The sequence below is a fragment of the Macaca thibetana genome, chromosome 3, assembly GCF_024542745.1.
Source record: "Macaca thibetana thibetana isolate TM-01 chromosome 3, ASM2454274v1, whole genome shotgun sequence".
Lineage (NCBI taxonomy): Eukaryota > Metazoa > Chordata > Mammalia > Primates > Cercopithecidae > Macaca > Macaca thibetana.
In genome coordinates, this window is record NC_065580.1 from 30,198,412 (window position 1) to 30,221,928 (window position 23,517).

The window sequence follows — 23,517 nt, forward strand, 5'->3', positions numbered from 1 at the left end:
TATAATAATAAGTAAAGTAAATGAGAAAAAAATCAAATGATACTATTTTCTATTTCTCAGTAATCAGACAGTAAAATGTAGTAATATGTAGTCTTGGCCAGGATGCAATAAGATGGAGGAAAGTGGTTTGACAGTTTAAATTAAAATTTGCACCATTTGAGTAACTTTTAGGACTTTATATACTTTTAGGGCTTTATTATAAGGAAATAAGCAGAGATTGAGACAAAAGTTGATGTATGTTGCAGTGTTGGCTATACATTTGTACATGTGACAATTGGGTGTTAATGTCCTTTTGTCTCTTCAGCTGTTGTCTCAAGAGCCCAGCAATGGCATATCCTCAGATCCCACAGTGTTCTTAGATCGCCTTGCAGTGATATTTAGGTAAGAAGGGAGACACTGGATGCCTTACTTGGGTTAAAGGCTCAAATGAAACCATTGTGTATTGAAGTAAGCAAGTATTTTTTTCTCATACTTCCAAGTATCTCCCTGTGGTTTGGAGACTAATTAAACCAGCTGTTACCTGAAGTTCTGGGGCAAAGACAAATTCTAAGAATTCATTCCTGGTAGATCTTTATGTTAAAATACTCTTTAAAAGTGGATGGCTGGGCGCGATGGCTCATACCTGTAATCCCAGCACTTGGGAGGCCAAAGCAGACAGATTGCTTGAGCTTAGGAGTTCGAGACCAGCCTGGGCAGCATGGCAAAATCCTGTCTCTACCAAAAATATAAAAAATTAGCTGGGTATGGTGGCATGGGCCTGTGGTCCCAGCTACTTGAGAGGCTGAGGTGGGAGGATCACTTGAGCCTGGGAAGCAGAGGTCGCAGTGAGCTGAGATTGTGCCACTGCACTGCAGCCTGGATGACGGAGTGAGAACCCCATCTCAAAAAAAAAGGAAAAAAAAAAAAAGACTCTCTAAAAATGGAATTATTTTGGTCTCCAGTTCTGTGGACACCAAAAGACCAAACTTTCACATATATCATCATTCCACATGCATCAGAATCACCTGGGCTTATCAAAACACAGATTGCTAGTTCCCATCCCCTCAGTGTCTGATTCATTGGATCATGGGTAGGACCTGAAAATTTGCATTTCTGATAATTCCCAGGTGATACTGATGATTCTGCTTGCTATTCCAGAGACCATACTTTCAGAACATCTCTCTATATAGTGTATGGGTACAAAAATATAATGAAGTTTCTTCAGTGATCAGGGGAAATTAATGCATCTTTGAAGTCAAGAGGAGGAGCCTAATGATTAAAAAGGCATTTGAGTGACAGTTTTCAAAGGGTGATTCTTACTGAGTAACATAATTTATAATTTGTGGGATCAGTGTATAACTGGAATGTTATAGTAATCGTTGCATAGAAGCCTATGTGGGATAAATATTTAAAAAGGTAATGTGTTACTAGTTATTGTCAACAGATACCTTTCTCTGAGTTGGTGCAATGTTTTCCTTTTATAATTAGGAGAGCCTTATTAACATGCCATTCTGAGAACCTATTAACAGTAACCCTTATTTCACAGTAAGTGAAAGAAAATCTGTAATAGTTGTAAATACTTGAATTAAAGTTAAATTTTTATCAAAGTTGCTATTGGGCTTTTTAAAACTAAAGGGTAGCTTTCCTTTAAAGTAATTGGTAGTTAATTATGTGTTTGTTTGTTTCCTTCTTCAAATTAGTGGGCTCTCGAATTAGAGGAGTTGTATTTGGCTGATTGTGGATAGTACATTGGATTCAGACTAGAACTGCAGCATCTTTGGACTACAGTTCCTATAGCTTTTAGTCCTTTAATGCAAGGAATGAAGCAATACTTGGTTTCTAGTAGTGGATTTAGACAACTTGTGTGTATTTTTTTGTTAATTTGAAAGAAACTACATATTCAGGTTTTTGGGTTTTTGTTTGTTTGTTTGTTTGTTTTGAGATGGAGTTTTACTTCATCCACTTCTTGTCCAGGTCGGAGTACAATGGTGTGATCTCAGCTCACTGCAACCACCGCCTCCCAGGTTCAAGCGATTCTCCTGCCTCAGCCTCCCAAGTAGCGCCACCAGCAGCCTCCCAAGTGTCTGGGATTACAGGCATGCGCCACCACGCCCAGCTAGTTTTTGTATTTTTAGTAGACAGGGTTTCACCATGTTGGTCAGGCTGGTCTTAAACTCCTGGACTCAGGTGATCCACCCGCTTCGGCCTCCCAAAGTGCTGGGATTACAGGCGTGAGCCACCACACCCAGCCCATATTTGGGTTTATAAGGGGGAAAAAATGGAAAAGATAGCTGTAGCGCCTCACAGCCCATGTATCCAAAGTTGGGTTGAATTTGCATGTTCTATTGGAAGTGACTTAAAGATGGCCAAAAAATGATAGGATGATTTAAAATATGTGCTTATAAGGGTGATGTAAGTAAATGACTTTATCATCTGGTTTTCTTTATTTGGTGAAAATGATACTAAGTAAGCAAGCAGGGATCAGGGCTCTGGGTCCTCAGTGAAATTGGTCTTCATTCACTATTTTGGGCTGTTGTCTTTTCCCAGGCATACCAATCCCATTGTGGAAAATGGACAGACTCATCCGTGCCAGAAAGTCATACAGGAAGTAAGTGCTAATGGATGCTTGTGGAATCAAGGCTTGCTTCTTTTTTCCTTACAGGGCTTTGGGTAACTCACCTGAGGAGATACTGTGTTCCAAGTTCATAGGGAGATTCAGTTTGTTGATATTGTTTCAATGAAATGAGGGACAGAGCCATCCAAATATCTTTTATTTTAGATTTGATAACAAAACAGGCTACAAGGGAATGCATTGAAAGGCCAGAGAAGTGGTAGAAAGAGATCCACTGTGTAACTCATAGAGTTGCTGGGAGGCCTGATCAGTACCAGCAGAATATTTTTGACAAAGCTGGTGACTTCAGTTTCCTCAGTGATGACATATTTCCCCTCTACTTTTTTCACTGAAGGTTATGTGAGGATCAAAAGTCATGTTTTAAGAATTGCTTTTGAGACTTCAGAGGACAAATGACATCAACACTAAATATTTTTAAGTGTCCAGTGGTCTCAGATGATGCCATTTCCTTAACTCTAGTCCTTTTGTTCAAATTCTTCCACCTTCCAGGAACTGTCTTTAAACATCTCTTCCTGTATAGCTCATACTCATTCTTTTCATCGCCTTTCAGGAAGTCTGAAGTTTAGAAATTGTGTATCTCTGCCTTTTAGCAAAGTTAGACATGCTCTTCTTCCAGTTCTAAAGAGGCACTGTTTTCTCTTGTTGAGTGGTAGGGTTTTGTGGTGGGTAGTCTATTGAACCTGTGCATGCTGGCCATGTGTGTTCCTATACAGAAAGTTTTGTCCCAGTTATTTAAAAGCTAAATGAGGTGTTACCAACTTAGCAGTTTTTCAGGTCCTAGTTGTTGATAATTTTCTTTTTTGTGCTCTTTTACTTTTGACCCAGATATGGCCAGTTTTGTCCGAGACTCTAAATAAGCACCGGGCTGATAATCGGATTGTAGAGCGTTGTTGCAGGTGCCTGCGCTTTGCTGTTCGCTGTGTAGGCAAAGGATCTGCAGCACTGCTGCAGCCACTAGTCACACAGGTAAAGTTATCTGGGGCGGGTGGGGGGCGGTGGTGAGGGACATGTTCCATGTACAGGATTTGAAATAGGCTAGGCATGGTGGCTCACATTTGTAATCCCAGCACTTTGGGAGGGCTGTGCAGGTGGATCACCTGAGGTCAGGGGTTCAAGACCAGCCTGGCCAACATGGTGAAACCCTGTCTCTACTAAAAATACAAAAATTAGCCAGGCATGGTGGCGCACACCTGTAATCCTTAGCTACTCGGGAGGCTAAGGCAGGAGAATTGCTTGTCTCCCAGCCTGGGTGACAGAGCAAGACTCCATCTCAAAAAAAGAATTTGAAATAGGAGCCTTTAGGACAAAAACTTTGCTGAAGAAATGAAACACTTTTGTATTTATGAACAAACTAAAAAAAAACTTGAAAGAGATTAATGCCTGTGATAGGTACATTGTCTATAAGGGAAACAGCCTAAAATCTCTTCTGTATAGTAGCTATAGCAGTATTCTAAGTAGAAACACAGCCCAGTGTGAAATTCTGTGAAGCAAATGACTCGTGCTCAGTCCTTGTATACTAATGGTAAGCATTTTTATATTGAGATCCTTGGGAAAAAAATGTATCAAGTTTCTTTGCTGTTTCTTGGCCCAAAGGGATTTTCTTCAATCTTGGCCACAGTTAGTTGTCCACAGAAGTCTCTTATTTGTCAAAAAACTTGACTCTTTTAGTCATTAAGATTGATATGTAATTATGATGGTATGACTCACTAAATGATGTTCTCTAAAATCATATGCTCGTCTAGAACTATATGAGGTGCCTATGCTTAAGTCACTAAGTCATTTATGTTGATGTTAACCTTAGAGCAGGGCCAGGATGCCAGTGCCTAGGACACAAGATTTAGGGATGCAAGGCAAAGTGCCAGTCCTGTATTTGCAGGACTCTGAGGTGTGTTCTGAAGTTTTGTACCCATGCTGTGAGGAAAATAGTCACAGAGCTCCAGGCTAGAGCCCTACCCCACCCAACCTGAAGTGACCATGCTCCACCTAGGGAGGGCACCTAGGGTGCAGATTTTAAGGAGATCTTGGCCTTAAGAGTGAGTTCCCCCTTAAATTCTGCATCATAGGTGCCCTCAACCACAGGCACAGGCATGCTGGTGCAGTGGTGGTACTTGGATAACCTTGCCTCTCTAAATTGTAGATTTGATTAAAGGTTGTACAGGTAAATATTTCAACAGAATTTTGATTTTTAGTGATTTTCTCTACTTTCACTTTATGCTGAGCACCGTAATACATGTTTGCATTTAGGCAATTGCTACCTCTGGTCAAGTGTCCCCTTCAGTGCAATATATTCTGGGTCTACCACAACTTGATAGAATGCCCCTTTGCTATTAGAGGATACCCTCATGATTTTGATACTGTTTTTTAATTCCTGCCAGTTATATATGACCAACTCATATATAACTCATATATAACCAACTCATATATAACTCATATATGACCAACAGTTATATATGACCAATAGAGTAGGTGGCACTATTATATAGGAAGTGTGTTCTAGAGTCAGTACATGTGACAAAAATGAAAATTATCCTTAAAAAAAAAATCCGTTAACTCAGGAGCCAGCAATCTACAGTCAGTGGCCTTGCCACCTATTTTTTTTTTTAATGTTTTCCTGAGCTATAGCCATAATTAAGTATTATCTATTGGTCATTTTTGTGCTACACTGGCAAACTTGAGTGGGCAGAAGACTGAATGGTGGACAAGATCTGTACTTTTTACAAAGTAGCCCTTTAAGAAAATGTTTGGCAATCCTTGACTTAATCATTCCTTAGTAGAGCATATAATTTTGAGTTTACATCATGGAATGGATTCATAGCTCCTATCTCATGCTCATTCCATGGCATAGGCCAATAGAAGAATTAGTTACTGTATCCTTTCAGTCCCCACCAAGTTCATAGAGTTGAATTTATGTAATAAGATCAATACATATGTACTGTGGTGGCGTTTTAAATAGGTGAGTGTACAATTGCTTCTTAATTCTGGGAGGATAGTGGAGTAAGAATTCTAAACAAATTATTTAAGCGCATATTGTGGCCGGGCATGGTGGTACGCACCGATAGTCTCAGCTGCTCGGGAGGCTGAGGTGGGAGGATCCCTTGAGCCTGGTAGTTTGAGGCCACAGTGAGCCAAGATCTCACCACTGCACTCCAGCCTGGGCAACAGAGCGAAACCCTATCTCTTAAAAATAATAGTAATAATAATAATGTGCATATTATACTCAAATTTTTTTCTGCTGAAATCCAAATAGCTTCATAGAAAACACTATTTTTTACTTAAAAGATAAAATAGGTTTAGGAGCAACTCAAAATTTAAACAATGCTTTCACTGTCTTCTCCAAGATGAAGGTGTTTGATATTGTTTTCCCAACTATGGCTATATATACTATTTAAAAATATGATTTATCTACAGTGCAAATGAGAGCAACCTTTACGTACTGGATGAAATATTCTGTGCTGGGGTTTTGCAAATAATCCATGAGCTCCCTGATAGCTTCCAGCTTTAAGTATTAGACAACTCTTACACAGCATTGTCTTGGGAAGATGAAAGCTCAAAGGGTTGGAAGAATAGAGAACCTGAAAATCATTGAGATATTGAGCCCTTTGTTTCACAAAATAGTGCTAACAAACTTTACTGTGTTGCCTTAAAGAGAAGAAGTCAATCTATCTCTGAATTTCTTCCTGGAGATAGCTTCATAAGTTGGTAGTTTTTGAAGGGCGAAGCATTGAACTAATTGTTTTTTCCCTCAACAGATGGTGAATGTGTACCACGTACATCAGCATTCCTGCTTCCTGTACCTTGGCAGTATCCTCGTGGATGAATATGGCATGGAAGAAGGCTGTCGGCAGGGACTACTAGACATGCTCCAGGTATCTTTTCCATGAGGAATATAGATGCATCAGGCCTAGAGGGTCTGAAGGCCTACCAGCGTATTCTTTACCATGTCTTTAATTCTGTTGCTTCTTTATGTTTTCTCGCAGGCATGTTGATTTCCTAGTAACAGGGAGGTAGAAGCTTCCTAGTTGTTCTCTGAACAGGCCTGTTTGAGAGAATGAGAGACTGACCACATGAGTGTAATGATTATTACAGATGTTACTGCCTGGTTTATGCTCTTCCAGAGATAGGGTGTTTGGAAGGGGGGAGGAGGTGAGCAAAATGAATCTCTAAGCTCAAGCATTATTGTATTTTTAACTTCTTGCCTGGAACAGCCAACTGACTAGTTTTCTTAGCAGCAGGGAGGGTTTTAGAGTTAATAATAGCATTGGAAACAGCTCCTCAGATACTGCTTTTCCTTCCCTTCCAGCCACAGAGGGGGAATATTGAGTTTAAGAATGCTGTTTCTTTTCCCAAGATGTCTTTTCATTTAAAATTGATATTTCATAATTATTATAAAAATTTCCACTCAGTGGACTAAACCATATCTAGTACCTAAATAGAGTCTGCTTTCAGAAATTTCTAAAACTTTGAGATGACATCTGTTGAGTTTTATCAACTAAAATCTGTATCCTCAACCCTTTCTTAAATGTGGACTTCATAGGTGAAAACTGTTTATGTCAACTGGGAAGGATTTATGTCTTTCTTTTCCTGATCAGATTCTCATTACAGTCTTTTTCTTCTCCCAACTGTGCTTTTCTTCTTTGTTCCTTTTGTACTTATTGTAATATTTGGCAAGTCTGAATGCTGTGGCATTTCTGAAAAAGGATTTCTTTTAAAATCAGTGTTCTGTTTTAGGCACTGTGCATCCCCACCTTTCAGCTCCTAGAACAGCAGAATGGTCTCCAGAATCACCCTGACACTGTAGATGACCTGTTCCGGCTAGCTACCAGGTAAATCCTTCTGAAGAGCCCATTTCTTAATTGCTCATCCTGTCACTGCTTAGTCTTGCCATCTGACCCTTGGTTGTTTTATTCTTGTAAAATGAAGTCACTGGAGTAAGTAGATTAATGATTCATAACCCAAAGGTAAATTGCAAGCTGATATATCCCCAGCAATGACGCAGAGAATGGCAGGAAGCAAGGGATAAAGCAGCTGAGTTCCTGCCAGGAAGGAGGGCACACACACAAGACAATGCAGTGTGCCTGGCAAAACACTTGACTAGATCATTTCTACAGTCCTCTGTAGTTTTTGACTGTTTGTGCTGTTGTGATTTCATGTTTCACCTCAGCCTTCTCTTTGAGAAGCTTAGCGTCTTTTAGATATAATCAGTTTCAGAATAAAGAATGTCTGGGATTTTAAGATGCCTTAGCACCTGCCTTATACTGTATTTCTCAGCTCTACCCACAGCCTACTTTATCAAGTTTGATAATATGATTGCCAAACTTCTGATTGAATTCCTTAGTCCCTAACTAAGGAATTTGAACCAAACCTGTTACCATATCAGCATTTAAAAAAGAAAAAAAAAAGAGAAAAATCATTATTTTCAAAACAACAAAAGCCCAACTGTTATTTCATTTACAAATGCTAAATAATATTGACTTGATTGTTTCATCTTAGGATTGATTTTTTTTTTTCTTTTTTCTTTTTTGAGATGGAGTCTTGCTCTGTTGCCCAGGCTGGAGTGCAATGACATGATCTCGGCTCACTGCAACCTCTGCCTCCTGGGTTCAGGTGATTCTCCTGCCTCAACCTCCTGAGTAGTTGGGATTACAGGGGCCCACCACCATGCCCAGCTAATTTTTGTATTTTTAGTAGAGACGGGGCTTTGCTATGTTGGTCAGGCTGGTCTCAAACTCCGGACCTCAGGTGATCCGCCCACCTCGGCCTCCCAAAGTGCTGGGATTACAGGCATGAGCCACCATAACCGGCAGGATTGAATATTGAACACTTTTTTTGTTAGTTTTTGGATAGGTTAGAAAAACTGTTTTTTTCTCTTTTTAGTTGATAGAATTGTTGGATGGGCTGTCACCCTCTGTTTTCTTAGGGTATGTATTCCTTGGAAAACTAGTCCCTAGAAATGTTCTTTGTACAAATGATGAAACAAGTTTGGAATATACTATATCTTTTTTTGAAGAGATTCTCCCTGTATATTAAAGGAACTTGGAAACCCGATAGTAGTTTAAAACAAAAAATAAACAAGCAAAACCACTTTAAAAATCCAGCAGCATTTCCCAAGCTTACTTAACACACAACCTTTTCTTTGAGAGATTCCTGTTGACATCCTGGGAACTGGAATTCTGTGAACTTTAGTTTGGGAAATGCTGTTCTAGCATCTTTAGGACTTTTTAACCTAGGAGAGTTTCTACTTGTAAGTCCTTTTGACTGGTCTTTCTTGATTTATAAAATCTTAGTTGGAAATTAGGTGTGGTGACATGTCTTTTAATATACTAATCTAAGATGTGGTCTCTTTTTTTTTTTTTAAGAGCAACTTTAGGTTCACTGCAAATTTGAGTGAAAAGTTACTCCCATATACCCCTCCCTCCTAACACATACAGCCTTCCCCTCTATTAGCATTCCCCACCAGAGTGGTACAAACAGTGACCCTATATTAACACATCATTATCACCCAAAGTCCATAGTTTACATTAGGCTTCACTCTTGATGTACATTCTGTGGGTTTTGACAAATGTGTAATGACATGTATCCACTGTTACAGTATCATACAGAATACTTACACTGCCATAAAAATCCTCTATGTTCTGTCTATTCATCCCTTCTTCCCTGAAACCCCCACCAACCACTGATCTTTTTTACTGTCTTCATAGTTCTGCCCTTTTACCCTGGCTGCTTTTATAGCCTAAACTTGTCATTTATACCTAGTCTCACTTTCCACACCAGGTTTATTCAGCGTAGCCCTGTCACCTTGCTGCGGAGCCAAGTAGTCATCCCTATCTTACAGTGGGCCATTGCCTCTACTACCCTGGACCACCGGGATGCCAATTGTAGTGTCATGAGGTTCCTACGAGACCTCATTCATACAGGGGTAGCCAATGATGTAAGTATAAAAATGATACCATTTCTGCTTAACAGTTTTTATCTCCTATCTCTTTGTCATTCCTTAGGGGAAAACCAGCATCTCAGTATTTCCTTACTTGATCTGTATTGGTAGACATATATCATAGTGGATCATTCACTAGTCAAAATATCAACTAAGACACTTGTGCTGGGTGCTTTAGGCTATATAAAGCAGTCTAAAACTGTTCATGCTCCTAAACCATTTGGTGTCTAGTTGAAGAGAGAAACAAGTTTAAAGAGTTAAGTAACAACAAGAAGCCAATATTTGGTGTTTTTCATTTGTTTTTGAAATAGGGTCTTGCTCTGTCACCTAGGCTGGAGTACAGTGATGTGAATCTCAAGGGATCCTCAGCCTACTGAGTAGCCAGGACTACAGGCATCCAACACCATGCTGGCTAGTTTTTATATTTTTTATAGAGATGGGGTTTCACCATGTTGCCCAGGTTGGTCTTGAACCCCTGGCCTCAAGTGATCCTCCCACCTTGGCCTCCAATATTTGATTGTCAGATGAGTGATAAAAGTCATTGATTGGTATGAGGTCAGACGAGGGAAAGCTCTAGACCAAAAAGAGTTGGAATAACTTTCTGGAAAGGGAGGGATTTAAATGGAGCCATGAAATAGAGGTAGAATTGTGATGGATTAGAGAGGCAGATAGTCATACTGCCTCTAAATCAAGATCAGAGCACGTCAGAATAGTGCTAAGTTTGTTAGTAGACAACTAAGCAGTGGGAGCAGTAATGTGGTTCACAGGAGATTTGAAGTTAGGTTTGATTAGAAGTGGAGTAGAATTGTAGACAGGGGAGAGCAGTGAAGAAGTATGTATTTACTTCTGCATTCTATTCAGGCTATTCATTTAAGAAGTTTGGCAGTAAAAGAGAGAAGAAAATAACTAGAAGGGAAAGGCAATTTAAAAAATATTTTTCTCAAGATATTAGAAATATATGTGTTTTTAAAGACCACAAGAAGGGTTGGGCGCAGTGGCTCACGCCTGTAATCCCAGCACTTTGGGAGGCCAAGGCGGGCAGATCACTTGAGGTCAGGAGTTCAAGACCAGCCTGGCCAACATGGTGAAACCCTGTCTCTACTAAAAGTACAAAAATTAGCCAACCATGGTAGTGGATGCCTGTAATCCCAGCTACTAGGGAGGCTGAGGCAGGAGAATTGCTTGAACCCAGGGGATGGAGGTTTCAGTTAGCCGAGATCGGGCCACCGCACTCTAGCCTGGGCGACAGAGCAAGACTCTGTCTCAGAAAAGAAAAAAAAAAAAAAATTAAAGACCACAAGGAGAAAAAAAATAAGGGTTTTTTTGATAGAAAAAATTAGATCTCTGATAGATGTCTTCAATTCTTATTTCAGTTGGTTTTGTTTTGTTTTGTTGTAACGTGGGGGTCTGGCTGTGTTACCCAGACTAGTGGCCATTCACAGGTGAGATCCCACTGCAGATCAGAATGGAATTTTGACCCACTCTGTTTCTGACTTGGGCTGTTCACCCCTCCCTCTTTAGGCAACCCAGGAGTGGTTTCCCACTCCTAGGAGGTCACCACATTGATGCTGAGCTTAGCACAGGCACCCAATTGGTATAGCATGCTCCAGCCCAGAACACCTGGGTTTAAGCTGTTCCCCTAATAAGCCTTTGGAGTGGCTGGGACTGTGGTGTGTGCTGCCGTGCCAGGCTGACTTGATTTTTTAAAAGGAAATAGGAACACAAGTTATTTTTCACATTAAAGAAAAATTAATACCATCACATAGAAGATGAGAAAAAAATTTTTAAAATTGCTAACTTTAATTATTAACCATGTTTTCTGCCTTCAAATCATGAAAAATCTAAGCATTAATCTCTGTTGAAACCCATGTTCATTCCCTGGATACTAATGAACTCCTTCATTTTCTTTCCAAAGACAAAACATTTTCTGGACTTTGTGAATCCAGCTGTTACTTTATACACACCTGCATACACACACACACACACCCGCACACACAGACATACACACCCTCCGACCTATTAAAGAGAAATTGCTAAAGAGGAAGGAGTGCTTGGTCTTTGGGAAATTGAGACTAGAATTTATCTGATGTTCCTGCTTTCCTACATACAGCATGAAGAAGACTTTGAATTACGGAAAGAACTGATTGGACAGGTGATGAACCAGCTTGGACAGCAGCTTGTCAGCCAGCTGCTGCACACCTGCTGCTTTTGCCTCCCCCCCTATACCCTACCAGATGTGGCTGAAGTGCTCTGGGAGATCATGCAGGTTGACAGACCGGTAAGATTGTTTTCATAAGGAATTTATCTCACAGGCTTTGGTTCCTTAAGACCAACCCTAATTTTGCAACTAGCCCTGTTTACTGTCCATGGAACCAAATTTAGACATATTGCCAAGTTAGATTGGTAGATGAAGAGGCCCGTAAAGGTCAGTAATTTATATTGAGTTGTTTAAAGCATGTTTCTATGTCACTATCATAGGGGCTATATTACCAGAAGTAAGTATCAAGCATTGAATTCAGTCGTGTGACTTTCCAGTGTGAAATTTGTTCACTTGTGAGAGATGTCCAAATGTCAGTTTTATTAGTTGCATATTACTCAGGAAGTATTTAATCCTTTGAGACTTATTCTATAGCACTATATTATTTCTTGGTGATACATCTAACCAGAACATTTGGAAGCACATAATTGTGAAAGTAACCCACAATGTACAGTTGTATATATTTCCCCTCTGGATTTCTTTGAACCAGATCCTTTATCACCCACCTAAGGATGGAGTTGTTTTTTTAAAGCTATCTGATAATGCCCAAGTAATTTCAGTACTGGGCCACATGACCATAACTCAGGTTGTGTGTACTGTGTGAAAGTTGAGTAGAATGGTAAAGTATAATATAACCTGAAATTGTTTTTAAAATGGAATTTATAATTTTTAATATTACTATAAAAGCAGTTCAGGAAAGTACTCAATGGGACCTAGTTAAAGTGAACTGTCTTACGGAACTGCAGAATATAAAATGGATAATAATAATATATAATAGATAGTACCTATTCCTCGCTGGTTCAATACACATGTTCCATTTCAACCTGATAGAGTAGCATATTTGTTTTTCCAAAGAAAAGTACTTTTTGAACCTCCAGGAATCAGCAAATTTAATTCAGAAGTCGACCTGAGGGAAAAAGTCTTCATACTCTGCTTAAACTTTTTTACAAATACACTTGGTTCCCAAGTAACAGAAAACTTATGTAAATCTAACTTTATAAAAACATTCTTGATTGTAAACATATTGTTAAGTGCTAACAACAACAACAAAAAATGAGAACGAGAAGTTTGGACAGGAATAGAAACCAGGTAGCCATGTACTCAACGGGGTGTACTGTATATCAGCTGGGCACAGTGGTTCACGCTTGTCTTCCAATACTTTGAGATACCAACGCAGGAGGATCACTTGACGCCAGGAGTTGGAGACCAGCTTGGGCAACTTAGACCCCATCCCTACAAAAAATAAAAATTTCTTTTTAATTAGTTGGGTGTGGTGGCATACATCTATAGTCCCAGCTACTCAGGAGGGTGAGGCAGGAGGATTGCTTGAGCCCAGGAGTTCCAGCCTGCAGTGAGCTATGATCATGCCACTGCACTCTAGTCTGAGCTGCATAGCAAGACCCTGTCTCAAAAAAAAAAAAAAAAAAAAGTTTGCTATATAACAACTATTATGTATTTTTAAGAATTAAGGAACTGTTTTGTATCCATAATTAAGAAATGCTTAGTACTTCCTGAGCATTTATAATACTTTCACTCTGGCCTATTATGGTCATAAATGAATATGATGGGAAAATATATAATGTAAAAAAAATTAGATATAAAAGAGTAATTTTACAGCCCAAAACTGACTGAAGTATACATTCCACTTAAGAAAGGGATGAAGAAATATTAGAGCTGACCCAAAGGACAACAATTAAACTGAAAATAAGAACCCAGAGGAAGTCTCTAGAATTTTTATTTTTGAAAGGAAGGAAGTAAAGGGAGTAGAGACAATTCTTGTGCATAGGAAGGGCATAAAGAGAATGCTCAGATATGAGCAACAAGAGTTAGGTTTTTTAACACAAAGAGCAGGCAGATATCCCAAAGGAACTGAATGGATAGGACTTATTCTGAGAGAGATGGCCTTAAAATCCTTAAGGTTTTGGACTCATATGTATACTTTCTGACATGGTGGCTTTTTGCCCCTCCTCTTTCAGGTATCTGAACCTTTACTTTGGATCGCTTTTGATCTTTAAGCTCAAGAGTTTTTGGAAATCTGTTTAATTTTAAAAGTATATTGGTCAAGTGCTTACACCTGTAGTCCCAGCACTTTGGGAGGATCTCTTAAGCCCAGAAGTTTGAGACCAGTCTGGGCAATATAGAAAGACTCCTCATCTCTTAAAAAAAATTATTTTTAATTAGCCAGGCATGTTGATGGACTTCCGTAGTCCGAGCTACCTGGGAAGCTGAGGTGGGAGGATCACTTAAGCCTGGAAGGTCAAAGCTGCAGTGCACTGCCCGCCAGCCTGGGCAACAGAGCGAGACCCTATCTCAAAAAAGAGAGCGAGTGTGTGTGTGTGTGTGTGTGTCCATGTGTCCGTGTCCGTGTCTGTGTCCGTGTTTGCATGCATGCATATGTAATTTGTCATATACGTTATGACAGGAAAAGAACAATAGCCTCATCCAGAAGAAACTTCACTTCTAAGGTGTAGAAAGTCCTTTTCTGAAATGATGCCTGCTGCCCCTTTGAAGGGAAGTCTAGGCATGCATGTTCAGACTGCCATCAACCCAAAGGGTTTGAAGGGCTAATGAGAGCACTTTTATTGATTTCTTTACTTGCTCCCAAGTGTAGGGAAGTAAATGCTACTGAGGAAAATTTGTGGGGTTTTGTTAGTATCTATAGGGTCTCAGGTGAGTAAGCCATGCTTCCTTTTAAAACTCTTACCCTTTTTCCCTATACAGACTTTTTGTCGTTGGTTAGAAAATTCCTTAAAAGGTTTGCCAAAGGAAACAACTGTGGGAGCCGTCACAGTGACACACAAACAACTTACAGACTTCCACAAGCAAGTCACTAGGTGAGTGATACTGGGGGTTCTTAAAAAGGAGGTGTGGGGTGTGGGAAGAAACATATCTTTATTTCTTATGTGTCCTTGGAAATGGACAATTTATATTCTGTTTAACCTTGAATTGCACAAATTGGCATTGGAAGCCAATCTAGCGGGAAAACATCACCATGCTGTGTATGTATGTACATATATTTAACATATGTGCTAACTGGTATAAGATTTTTAACGGTAAGTGGAGGCACTATTTCTCCCAAAGGAAAGTGCACTGAGCAGCTCACTCCCCGTCAGGAGATCTGTCTATATTTTTCTAAGTCCTTCTGAGTTTTCATCTACATTCGGGGGTCAAGAATGTAGGTACCTGAGTAGGGCAAAGCATTGGTTATAAAACATTAGAAAGTGATGTAGACGACAGTGAATTGGAGAATATTCACCATGCCTAAAGAGAGTCAAATTCTAATTTCAAAGAAGTTGTGTAGTCCAAACAGAATATCTGCCTGGGATACATTAGGCCCATGAGGCACTTACAATCTCTGGATTACAGCCTAAAATGTAAAGTGGGTGTGTTTTTTTACTGTGAACATAAAAATATTTTTAATACAGTTACATAGTCTTCCTATTGTTTTATAGCTATAAAGGTGTTACTTGATTTCCTTATAATGCCTCTATTAGTCGACATTTAGATCATTTTTCCGTTTTTTAGTATTACAGATAATGTCAAAAATAGAACCTTTTCCTTCTTTTGAATATTTTCCGTTAAAATTTAATCACCGAATCAAAGGTTATGAGACTTATGGTCTTAATATTAGTGACAGCAACTTAAGTTGGATTTTATAGCTACATGTTCCCTTGCCCTGATACTCTTTTTATATTTGGAGTCTTTAGAGTTTTGACTAAATTTTAGGCAATAACTTATAATCATACAGTGTGGAAAGATATATAGGTCAAAGAAGGAATGTTATAGCAAGGTTGGTAATAGTGAAAAAACTGGAAATATTCTACTTGCCCATCAATAGAGAAAAGTTAAATAATTAACAGTGTGCTTATACTGGTAAATAGTCCCAAAGATGAACCAGAAAGAAGAAATACGTGATAATGTGGAAAAATATACAAGATAAATCGTAAAGGTTAAAATAACAGTATTATATAACCTAACTTGAGCTTTTAAAATAATTTTAAAATTTTTTAATTGTTATAAAAATACACATAACATGAAATTTACAGTATTAACCATTTTTATAAATGCATAGTTCAGTAGGGTTAAGTATATATTCATGTTGTTGCATTACCAATATCAAGAACTTTTCCATCTTGTAAAACTGAAACTATACCCATTAAGCAACAATTCTCCATTCTCCCCTCTCCCCATCTCCTGGCAATTACCTTCCTACTTAATGTTTGAGTCTGACTACTATAGATACCTCATATAAGTGAGATCATACAGATTTGTATTTTTGTGGCTAGCTTACCTCACTTAGCATAATGTCCTCAGGATTCATCTATGTTGTAGCGTGTGCCAGAATTTTCTTCCATTTAAAGGCTAAATAATAGTCCATTGTATGCGTATACCACATTTTATTTATCCTTCCATCTGTTGATGGCCATTTGGATTGCTTCTACCTCTTAGCTGTTGTGAGTAAGGCTCCTATAAACCCAGGTGTACAAATATCTCTTTCAGCCCCTGCTTTCAATTCTTTTGGATACCCAGAGGTGGAATTGCTGGATCATATGGTGATTTTATTTAATCTTCTTTTAATTTTTTGAAGAACCATCATACTGTTTTCCATAGCAGCTGCACCATTTTACATTCCCACTAGCAGTGCACAAAGTTCCAATTTATCCACATCCTCACCAACACTTGTTATTTTCTCGGTTTTTTGAGAGTAGCCGTCTTAGCATTTCACACCAAGTGTGAAGTGATATCTCATTGTGGTTTTCATTTGCATTTCCATAATGGTTAATGATGTTGAGCATCTTTTCATATGCTTGTTGGCCATTTGTTTATCTTCTTGGAGAAATGTCTGTTCAAGTGCTTTGCCTGTTTAAAAATTGGGTTTCTTTTGTTGTTGAGTTGCAGGAGTTCCTTTTATATTTGGGATATTAATTCCTTATCAGGTACATGATTTGCAAACATTTTCTTCCATTCTTTAGGTTGCCTTTTCATTCTGTTGATTGTGTCCCTTGATGCACAGAAGTTTTTAATTTTGATATAGCCTAGTTTATCTGTTTTAGTTTCGTTGTCTGTTTGGTGTCATATCTAGGAAATCATTGCCAGATTTAATGTCATGAAGTTTTTCGCCTAGATTTTCTTCTAAGAGTTTTACAGTTTTAGGTCTTATGTCAGGTCTTTGATCCTTTTTGAGTTAATTTTTATATGTGGTATTAGGTAAGGGTCCAGCCTCTTTCTTTTGCTTGTGGATGTCCAGTTTTCCCAGCACCATTTATTGAAAAGACTGCGCTTTCTGCACTGACATCCTTGTTGAAAATCATTTGACCATATACAGGAGAATTTATTAATGGACTCCCTATTCTATTCCATTGGTCTATGATGTATTTCTTTATGTCAGTACCATGCTGTTTTGATTATTGTGGCTTTGTAATAAATTTTAGAATCAGGAATATGAGGCCTGTAGTGTTCTCTTTAAAGATTGTTTTGGCGGCAAGGCGCGGTGGCTCACGCCTGTAATCCCAGCACTTTGGGAGGCCGAGGTGGGCAGATCACAAGTTCAGGAGATCGAGACCATCCTGGCTAACACAGTGAAACCCCTGTCTCTACTAAAAATACAAAAAATTAGCCGGACGTGGTGGTGGGCACCTGTAGTCCCAGCTACTCAGGAGGCTGAGGCAGGAGAATGGCGTGAACCTAGGAGGTGGAGCTTGCAGTGAGCCGAGATTGGCCACTGCACTCCAGCCTGGGCCACAGAGTGAGACTCCGTCTCAAAAATTAAAAAAAAAAAAAAAGGATTGTTTTGCCACTTGGGGACCCTTGAAATTCCATATGAATTTTAGGGTAGATTTTTCTGTACAAGAGATTGTTGGGATTTTGATGGGGATTGTATTGAATCTATAGATTGCTTGGAGTAGTATTGAAATCTTAACAATATTAAATTTCCAAATCGACAAATACAGTATATTGTTCCATTTATTGGTGTCTTTAATTTCTTTCAGCTACATTTTGTAGTTTTCAGTGAATAAGTTTTTCACCTCCTTGGTTAAATTTTTTCATAAGTATTTTTTTATGCTATTGTAAATTAACCAACTTGTACTTTAAAGAGCTGTTTTATTATAAATTATACACACACAGAGGCTACTTTATGCACAGTAAGTTTTTGGAAAGATATATAAGTGAGACTAGGAGGGGAGGGAGGCTTTTACTTTTCATTTCATAACTTTCTGTACTATGTGCACTTTTTTATGAGCATAAATTACACTTTTATGGGTAAAATCAGACTTAGAAGGGAAAGAAAATGAACTTTACGCAGTGGTACAAGAGCTAGTTGTCTTTTCTCAGAATTGATTTCTTAATGTCACTTTCCAAAATAGTTTACTTTCTCATCTTCTGGAATGTTTCCAACAATGTTGTTAATGTTAAAATCCCAAACCATGGAATGCTATTATTTTATAGTTTACTAAGTAGCTTAAGTAGTAAGCCCAGTATGCCCCAGAAATAACTCACTTTTAGCCATAGATCAAGTGACATGCATGACTGAAAAACAGCATGTGACCCTTCATGACACATTTTGCCAGAAGTGGGGATTTTCCCTCCACTGGGTAGATATATATTGACTGGGGTGACCTTAAAAATTATTTGATTGCTTTTACTGTGAATCTTCTCAGTAGAAGTAGTATTCTATCTACAAGCTGTCTGAGGGGAAAGAAGTATAGTAGTTGCTTCTCTCTGCTTCTGTTTTGCATTATTCCATTCAGTGCTGGTTACAGTATAAGGGAAGGATCGTATTGGCTCTAATTTTCTTAAAGCAAATGGGAACCTAGGGGAAGCCCTCCAAAGATGGGGTTTGGAGTCAAGTATATTTGTTTGAATCTTGCCACATACCCTATTACTTTGATCTTCAGTTTATTTATCAAGTGAAATAGGGTTAGTACTACCAGTCTCATAAGGTTATTATGAGATACCAAATGGAAATCTAAAGAAGATCTTGTACATAGTATGTGATCAGTGAATGTTAACTCCCTTCTCCTCAGAGGAGAAACTGCTAGAATGTCATTATGTACTTGCAAGACTAGCTGGGGCATGTTTCCTGTTGACTCTAAGGCAGCCACCCACACATTCTGGAATAAGTCTCTGTCAAGCCCTCATTCCCTCAGTGGGACTAATATATGACAGATAAAATAATATGCTAAGTCTGAAATCAAGGTCATAGATATCCTTTCCTAATTTATGATAATTCTGGGGGCAAGGAAAAGAGACCTAAGTAAAGCAGTGCTGTGGGGGGAAAAATCTGTGATCTTTGTCCTGTGATATGGGAAAATAAGGTGCACCACCATCCTGACCTACCTGATCTTTCATTGCTAAACAAGTTTTGCAGCTCTTCCTATAGCAGGCTGTAACATATGTAACATAGTGGTGGGAAATGAACAGAAGTGAGAGCTAATGTTGAGGTGCTAGAGAAAGGACTTGAGATTGCTCATCTCCTCTTAGTAATTCTCTTCCTCTAGATTGCCTGTAGTAGAAAGGACAGAAAGCCCTTGAACTTTCTGTCCCATTCATGACTCAGTCTCCCTTTTGATTTTAAGGTCCTGTAACACCTGCCTCAACATGCTACTTTGTTTGCTATTCTGGCAGAGAGGGTGAACTGGTTCAGTTTCATTTCAGCAAGCCCAAGCCTGCTTTTCACGTGGTACTAGTAATTAATTCCCTAGCTTTTTTAGTTGGTCAACTTGAAGAAAGCTGGGACTTTTCATTCTAAAATAACATTCTTGCTTTCCAAATGCCAAATGAGCCCATCATTAACTAAGACCAATTGGGACCAGAAGAAACCCTGCCATCATTTCCATTTCTCTATCTTGGTGTTTATTCTGTGACTGCTTGTCACTTGCCTGGGGAGCTTCAAAGCCAAAAGATGTTGAACATGGGAAGCATTGATACTGGAATTAGAGGCCAGTAAGGGGTTGAATCCCTAGTCAAGTCACCAGAGTTTCATTATTTTCTATTACCTACCAGGTCGTCGGATCAAAAGGATCTCATTTCTCAGCACTCCCCTAGTAATCTTATGGGGCTCGAAAAATAGCGACCATAATTCAGAAATGTGGTGGAAAGATAGGAACTTGGGGACTAGAAGCCAGAAAATAGAATCTAAAAAATACTGGCAGTTGAAAAAGTAAATAAATAAATTAAAAAGCTAAGAAATATCAAATGTCAGAAGGACTGAGACAGAAAATACAGTCATGTGTTACTTACTGATGGGGATATGTTCCAAGAAATGTGTCATTAGGTGGTTTAGTTGTTGTGCAAACATCATAGAATATACTTCTACAAACCTAGACGGTATAGCCTACCGGACATCTGGTCTATATAGTGTAGCCTATTGCTCCTAGGCTGCAAACCTGTACAGCAGGTTACTGTACTGAATACTGTAGGCAATTGTAACACAATGGTAAGAATTCGTGTATCCAAACATATCTAAACATAGGAAAGGTACAGTAAAAATACAGTATAAAAGAGGAAAAAAAAAGGTACGCCTGTATGAGGGCACTTACCATGAATGGAACTTGCAGGACTGGAAGTTGCTCTAGGTGAGTGAATGAGTGAGTGGTGAGTAAATAGAAGGCCTAGGACATTACCATACACTACTGTAGACTTTTTATAGATACTATATACTTTGGCTACACTAAGTTTACAAAAAAATTTTTTCATCAATAAAAAATTAACCCTTGGCCAGGCGCAGTGGCTCATGTCTGTAATCCCAGCACTTTGGGAGGCCGAGACAGACAGATCACTTGAGATCAGGAGTTTGAGACCAGCCTGGCCAACATGGTGAAACCCCATCTCTCCTAAAAATTTTAAAGATTAGCCAGCCTTAGTGGTGGGCACCTGTAATCCCAGCTACTCGGGAGGCTGAGGCTGGAGAAACACTTGAACCTGGGAGGCAGAAGTTGCAGTGGGCCGAGATCGTGCCACCACACTCCAGCCTGGGCGACAGAGTGAGACTCTGTCTGAAAATAAAAATAATAATAAAAAATTAACCCTTGCTTACTGTAACTTTTTTACTTTATAAACTGAATTTTTTAAAAAAACTCTTGGACTCCTTTGTAATAACACGTAGCTTAAAACACAAATTGTACAGCTCATAAAAAATTTTTTTCTTTGTATCTTTATAAGCTTTTTTCTATTCTTAAAATTACTTTTTTCTTATTTTTTATTTTTTAAAGCTTTTAAACTTTTTTGTTAAAAGCTAAGACACAAACACATATTAGCCTAGACCTACATAGGGTCAGGATCATCAATATCACTGTCTTCCACCTTTACATCTTGTCCCACTTAGAAGGTCTTCAAGGGGCAATAACACACATGGGGCTGCCGTCTCCTAGGATAACAATTTCTTCTGGAATCCCTCCTGAAGGACCTGCCTGAGGCTGTTTTACAGTTTTTTTTTTTTTGTAAGTAGAAGGAATACATTCTAATGATAAAAAATATAGTATAGTAAATACATAACCCAGTAATATAGTTGTTTATGATCAAGTATTGTGTACTGTAGATAATTGTATGCATTGTTTTATACGACTGGCAGTGCAGTAGGTTTTTTTATACCAGCATCATCACAAGCATGTGAGTAATGCAACATGCAGTTGTTCATCTCTATTATACTCGTAGGACCACTGTCATATATGCAGTCCATCGTTGACCAAAACATCACTGTAGCACATGACTATAGTTCTAACATTCATGGAGCTTTTTTTTTTTTGAGATGGAGTCTTGCTCTGTCGTCCAGGCTGAAGTGCAGTGGTGTGATCTCAGCTCACTGCAACCTCCGCCTCCTGGTTCAAGCGATTCTCCGGCCTCAGCCTCCCGAGTAGCTGGGATCACAGGTACCCACCACCATGTCCGGCTAATTTTTGTATTTTTAGTGGAGATGGGTTTCACCATGTTGGCCAGGCTTGTCTCAAACTGCTGACCTCAGGTGATCCACCCGCCTTGACCTCCTGAAGTGCTGCGATTACAGGTGTGAGCCACAGCGCCCGGCCTCGAGCTTTTTGATCCATTTCATTGGGCTGCCCACCAAGGACACTTAAGTTAAACATTTGGCTGAAGTGTTTGACACCAAAGCACTTGCAGATAGGATTGGGGCAGAAGCCGAGTTGACAACGTAGCCTGTCCCTCATTTCATCCTATCTCATTGCAGTTCTCCCATACTTGCATTTTGGTTTCAATACTTTCTCTCATGCACCACAAAGGAGGCTGTGAAGTTATTTCTCTTCCAAAGTCTCTGCTGGGCACAGTGACTCACGCCTATAATCCCAGCACTTTTGGAGGCTGAGGCAGGACAATAGCTTGAGCCCAGAAGTTCCAGCAGCCTGGGCAACACAGTGAGACCCTGTTTCTATCTGTTTTGAAAACAAAACAAAACGGAAGTCTCTTGAAGAAGGGTAAAATTTAAAACATGTAAGACATTAGGATAGCAAAAAAATCTCAGTCTCCAGCACTGTCCTAAGTTTCAGGGTTTCTATTATCCTAGTCCCTTGTAATAACACACCACATAGCAACTTCTCTTGGGTTACAAATCTTCCTCCTTCCTGACATTGGGAGCATGAGTGGTATGGGCTCACATACCCTGGCTGCCTCCTTAACAATCAATATTAATTTGGAAGTAAAATAAGAAATGTAACACTTTAATTGAAGCTTATTAAATCCACAGAGGTAATGGCAATTCCAATAAAGCCAAAAGACCTTTCTCATTTTCTTTCTTTTTTCTTTTTTTCTGAGACAGGGTCTTACTCTGTTGCCCAGCCTGGAATGCAGTGGCACAATCACGGCTCACTGCAACCTCAACCTCCCCAGCTCAGGTTATCCTCCTGCCTTAGCCTCGTGAGTAGCCAGGACCACAGGTGTGCACCACCACACCCAGCTAAGTTTTAAATTATTTGTAGAGATGGGGTCTCCTTGTGTTGCCCCAAAGTGTTGGAATTACAAGCATGAGCCACTGTGCCTGGCCACCTGCCTTATTTTCATTACATTTTTAGGATGGAGCGACTAGAAGAAACTTTCTAGAATGTTCTGTTGAATCAAGTCATGGGGTCTAAGTCAAGGTTCTTAATGATGTTTCAGAACTTATAATGGGTAGGGAAATCTGGATGTAGGAACCTAAGTGGATAGCTGTATTTTCATCTTTTCTGTTAGATCACTTAGAGCAGCTCCCTCCCCTGGTGTTTAATCATTATGAGATGGAAAGTGTGTTTTCATCTGCATTGAATCCTAGGCTGTAGGCACTGGTATCTGAGTTAGTTGAGCCAGGGAGAGGGCCACAGGAAGGCAAGCATATTAAGAATTGCTTCCTGGCTGGGCGCGGTGGCTCATGCCTGTAATCCCAGCACTTTGGGAGGCCGAGGCGGGCGAATCACAAGGTCAGGAGTTCGAGACCAGCCTGGCCAACATGGCGAACCACATCTCTACTAAAAATATAAAAAATTAGCCGGGTGTGGTGGTGGGCATCTGTGATCCCAGCTACTGGGGAGGCTGAGGCAGGAGAATCGCTTGAACCTGGGGGGCAAAAGTTTCAGTGAGCTGAGATCGTGCCATTGCACTGCAGCCTAGATGACAAGAACAAGACTCCATCTCAAAAACAAAAAAAGAGATGCTTCCTTTTCCACTGCTTTAGCTTAGCCTCATGTCCATTTAGCAAAAACTGTTACGAAGACAGATACAATAGAGTGAACCTGG

The 23,517-nt window shown here is 39.4% G+C and overlaps 1 protein-coding gene across 2 annotated transcripts in view; it reads left to right on the top strand.

The window, feature by feature from the left end:
* Nucleotides 1-23,517, top strand: part of TNPO3 (transportin 3) — a 101,869-nt gene that overhangs the window by 72,783 nt on the left and 5,569 nt on the right. For both annotated transcript variants that reach the window (XM_050782518.1, XM_050782519.1), the window contains exons 14-21: nt 305-381; nt 2,527-2,587; nt 3,437-3,577; nt 6,361-6,477; nt 7,340-7,434; nt 9,383-9,539; nt 11,653-11,820; nt 14,521-14,633. In XM_050782518.1, the coding sequence (XP_050638475.1) occupies nt 305-381; nt 2,527-2,587; nt 3,437-3,577; nt 6,361-6,477; nt 7,340-7,434; nt 9,383-9,539; nt 11,653-11,820; nt 14,521-14,633 (929 nt within the window). The remainder of the gene's footprint in view (nt 1-304; nt 382-2,526; nt 2,588-3,436; nt 3,578-6,360; nt 6,478-7,339; nt 7,435-9,382; nt 9,540-11,652; nt 11,821-14,520; nt 14,634-23,517) is intronic.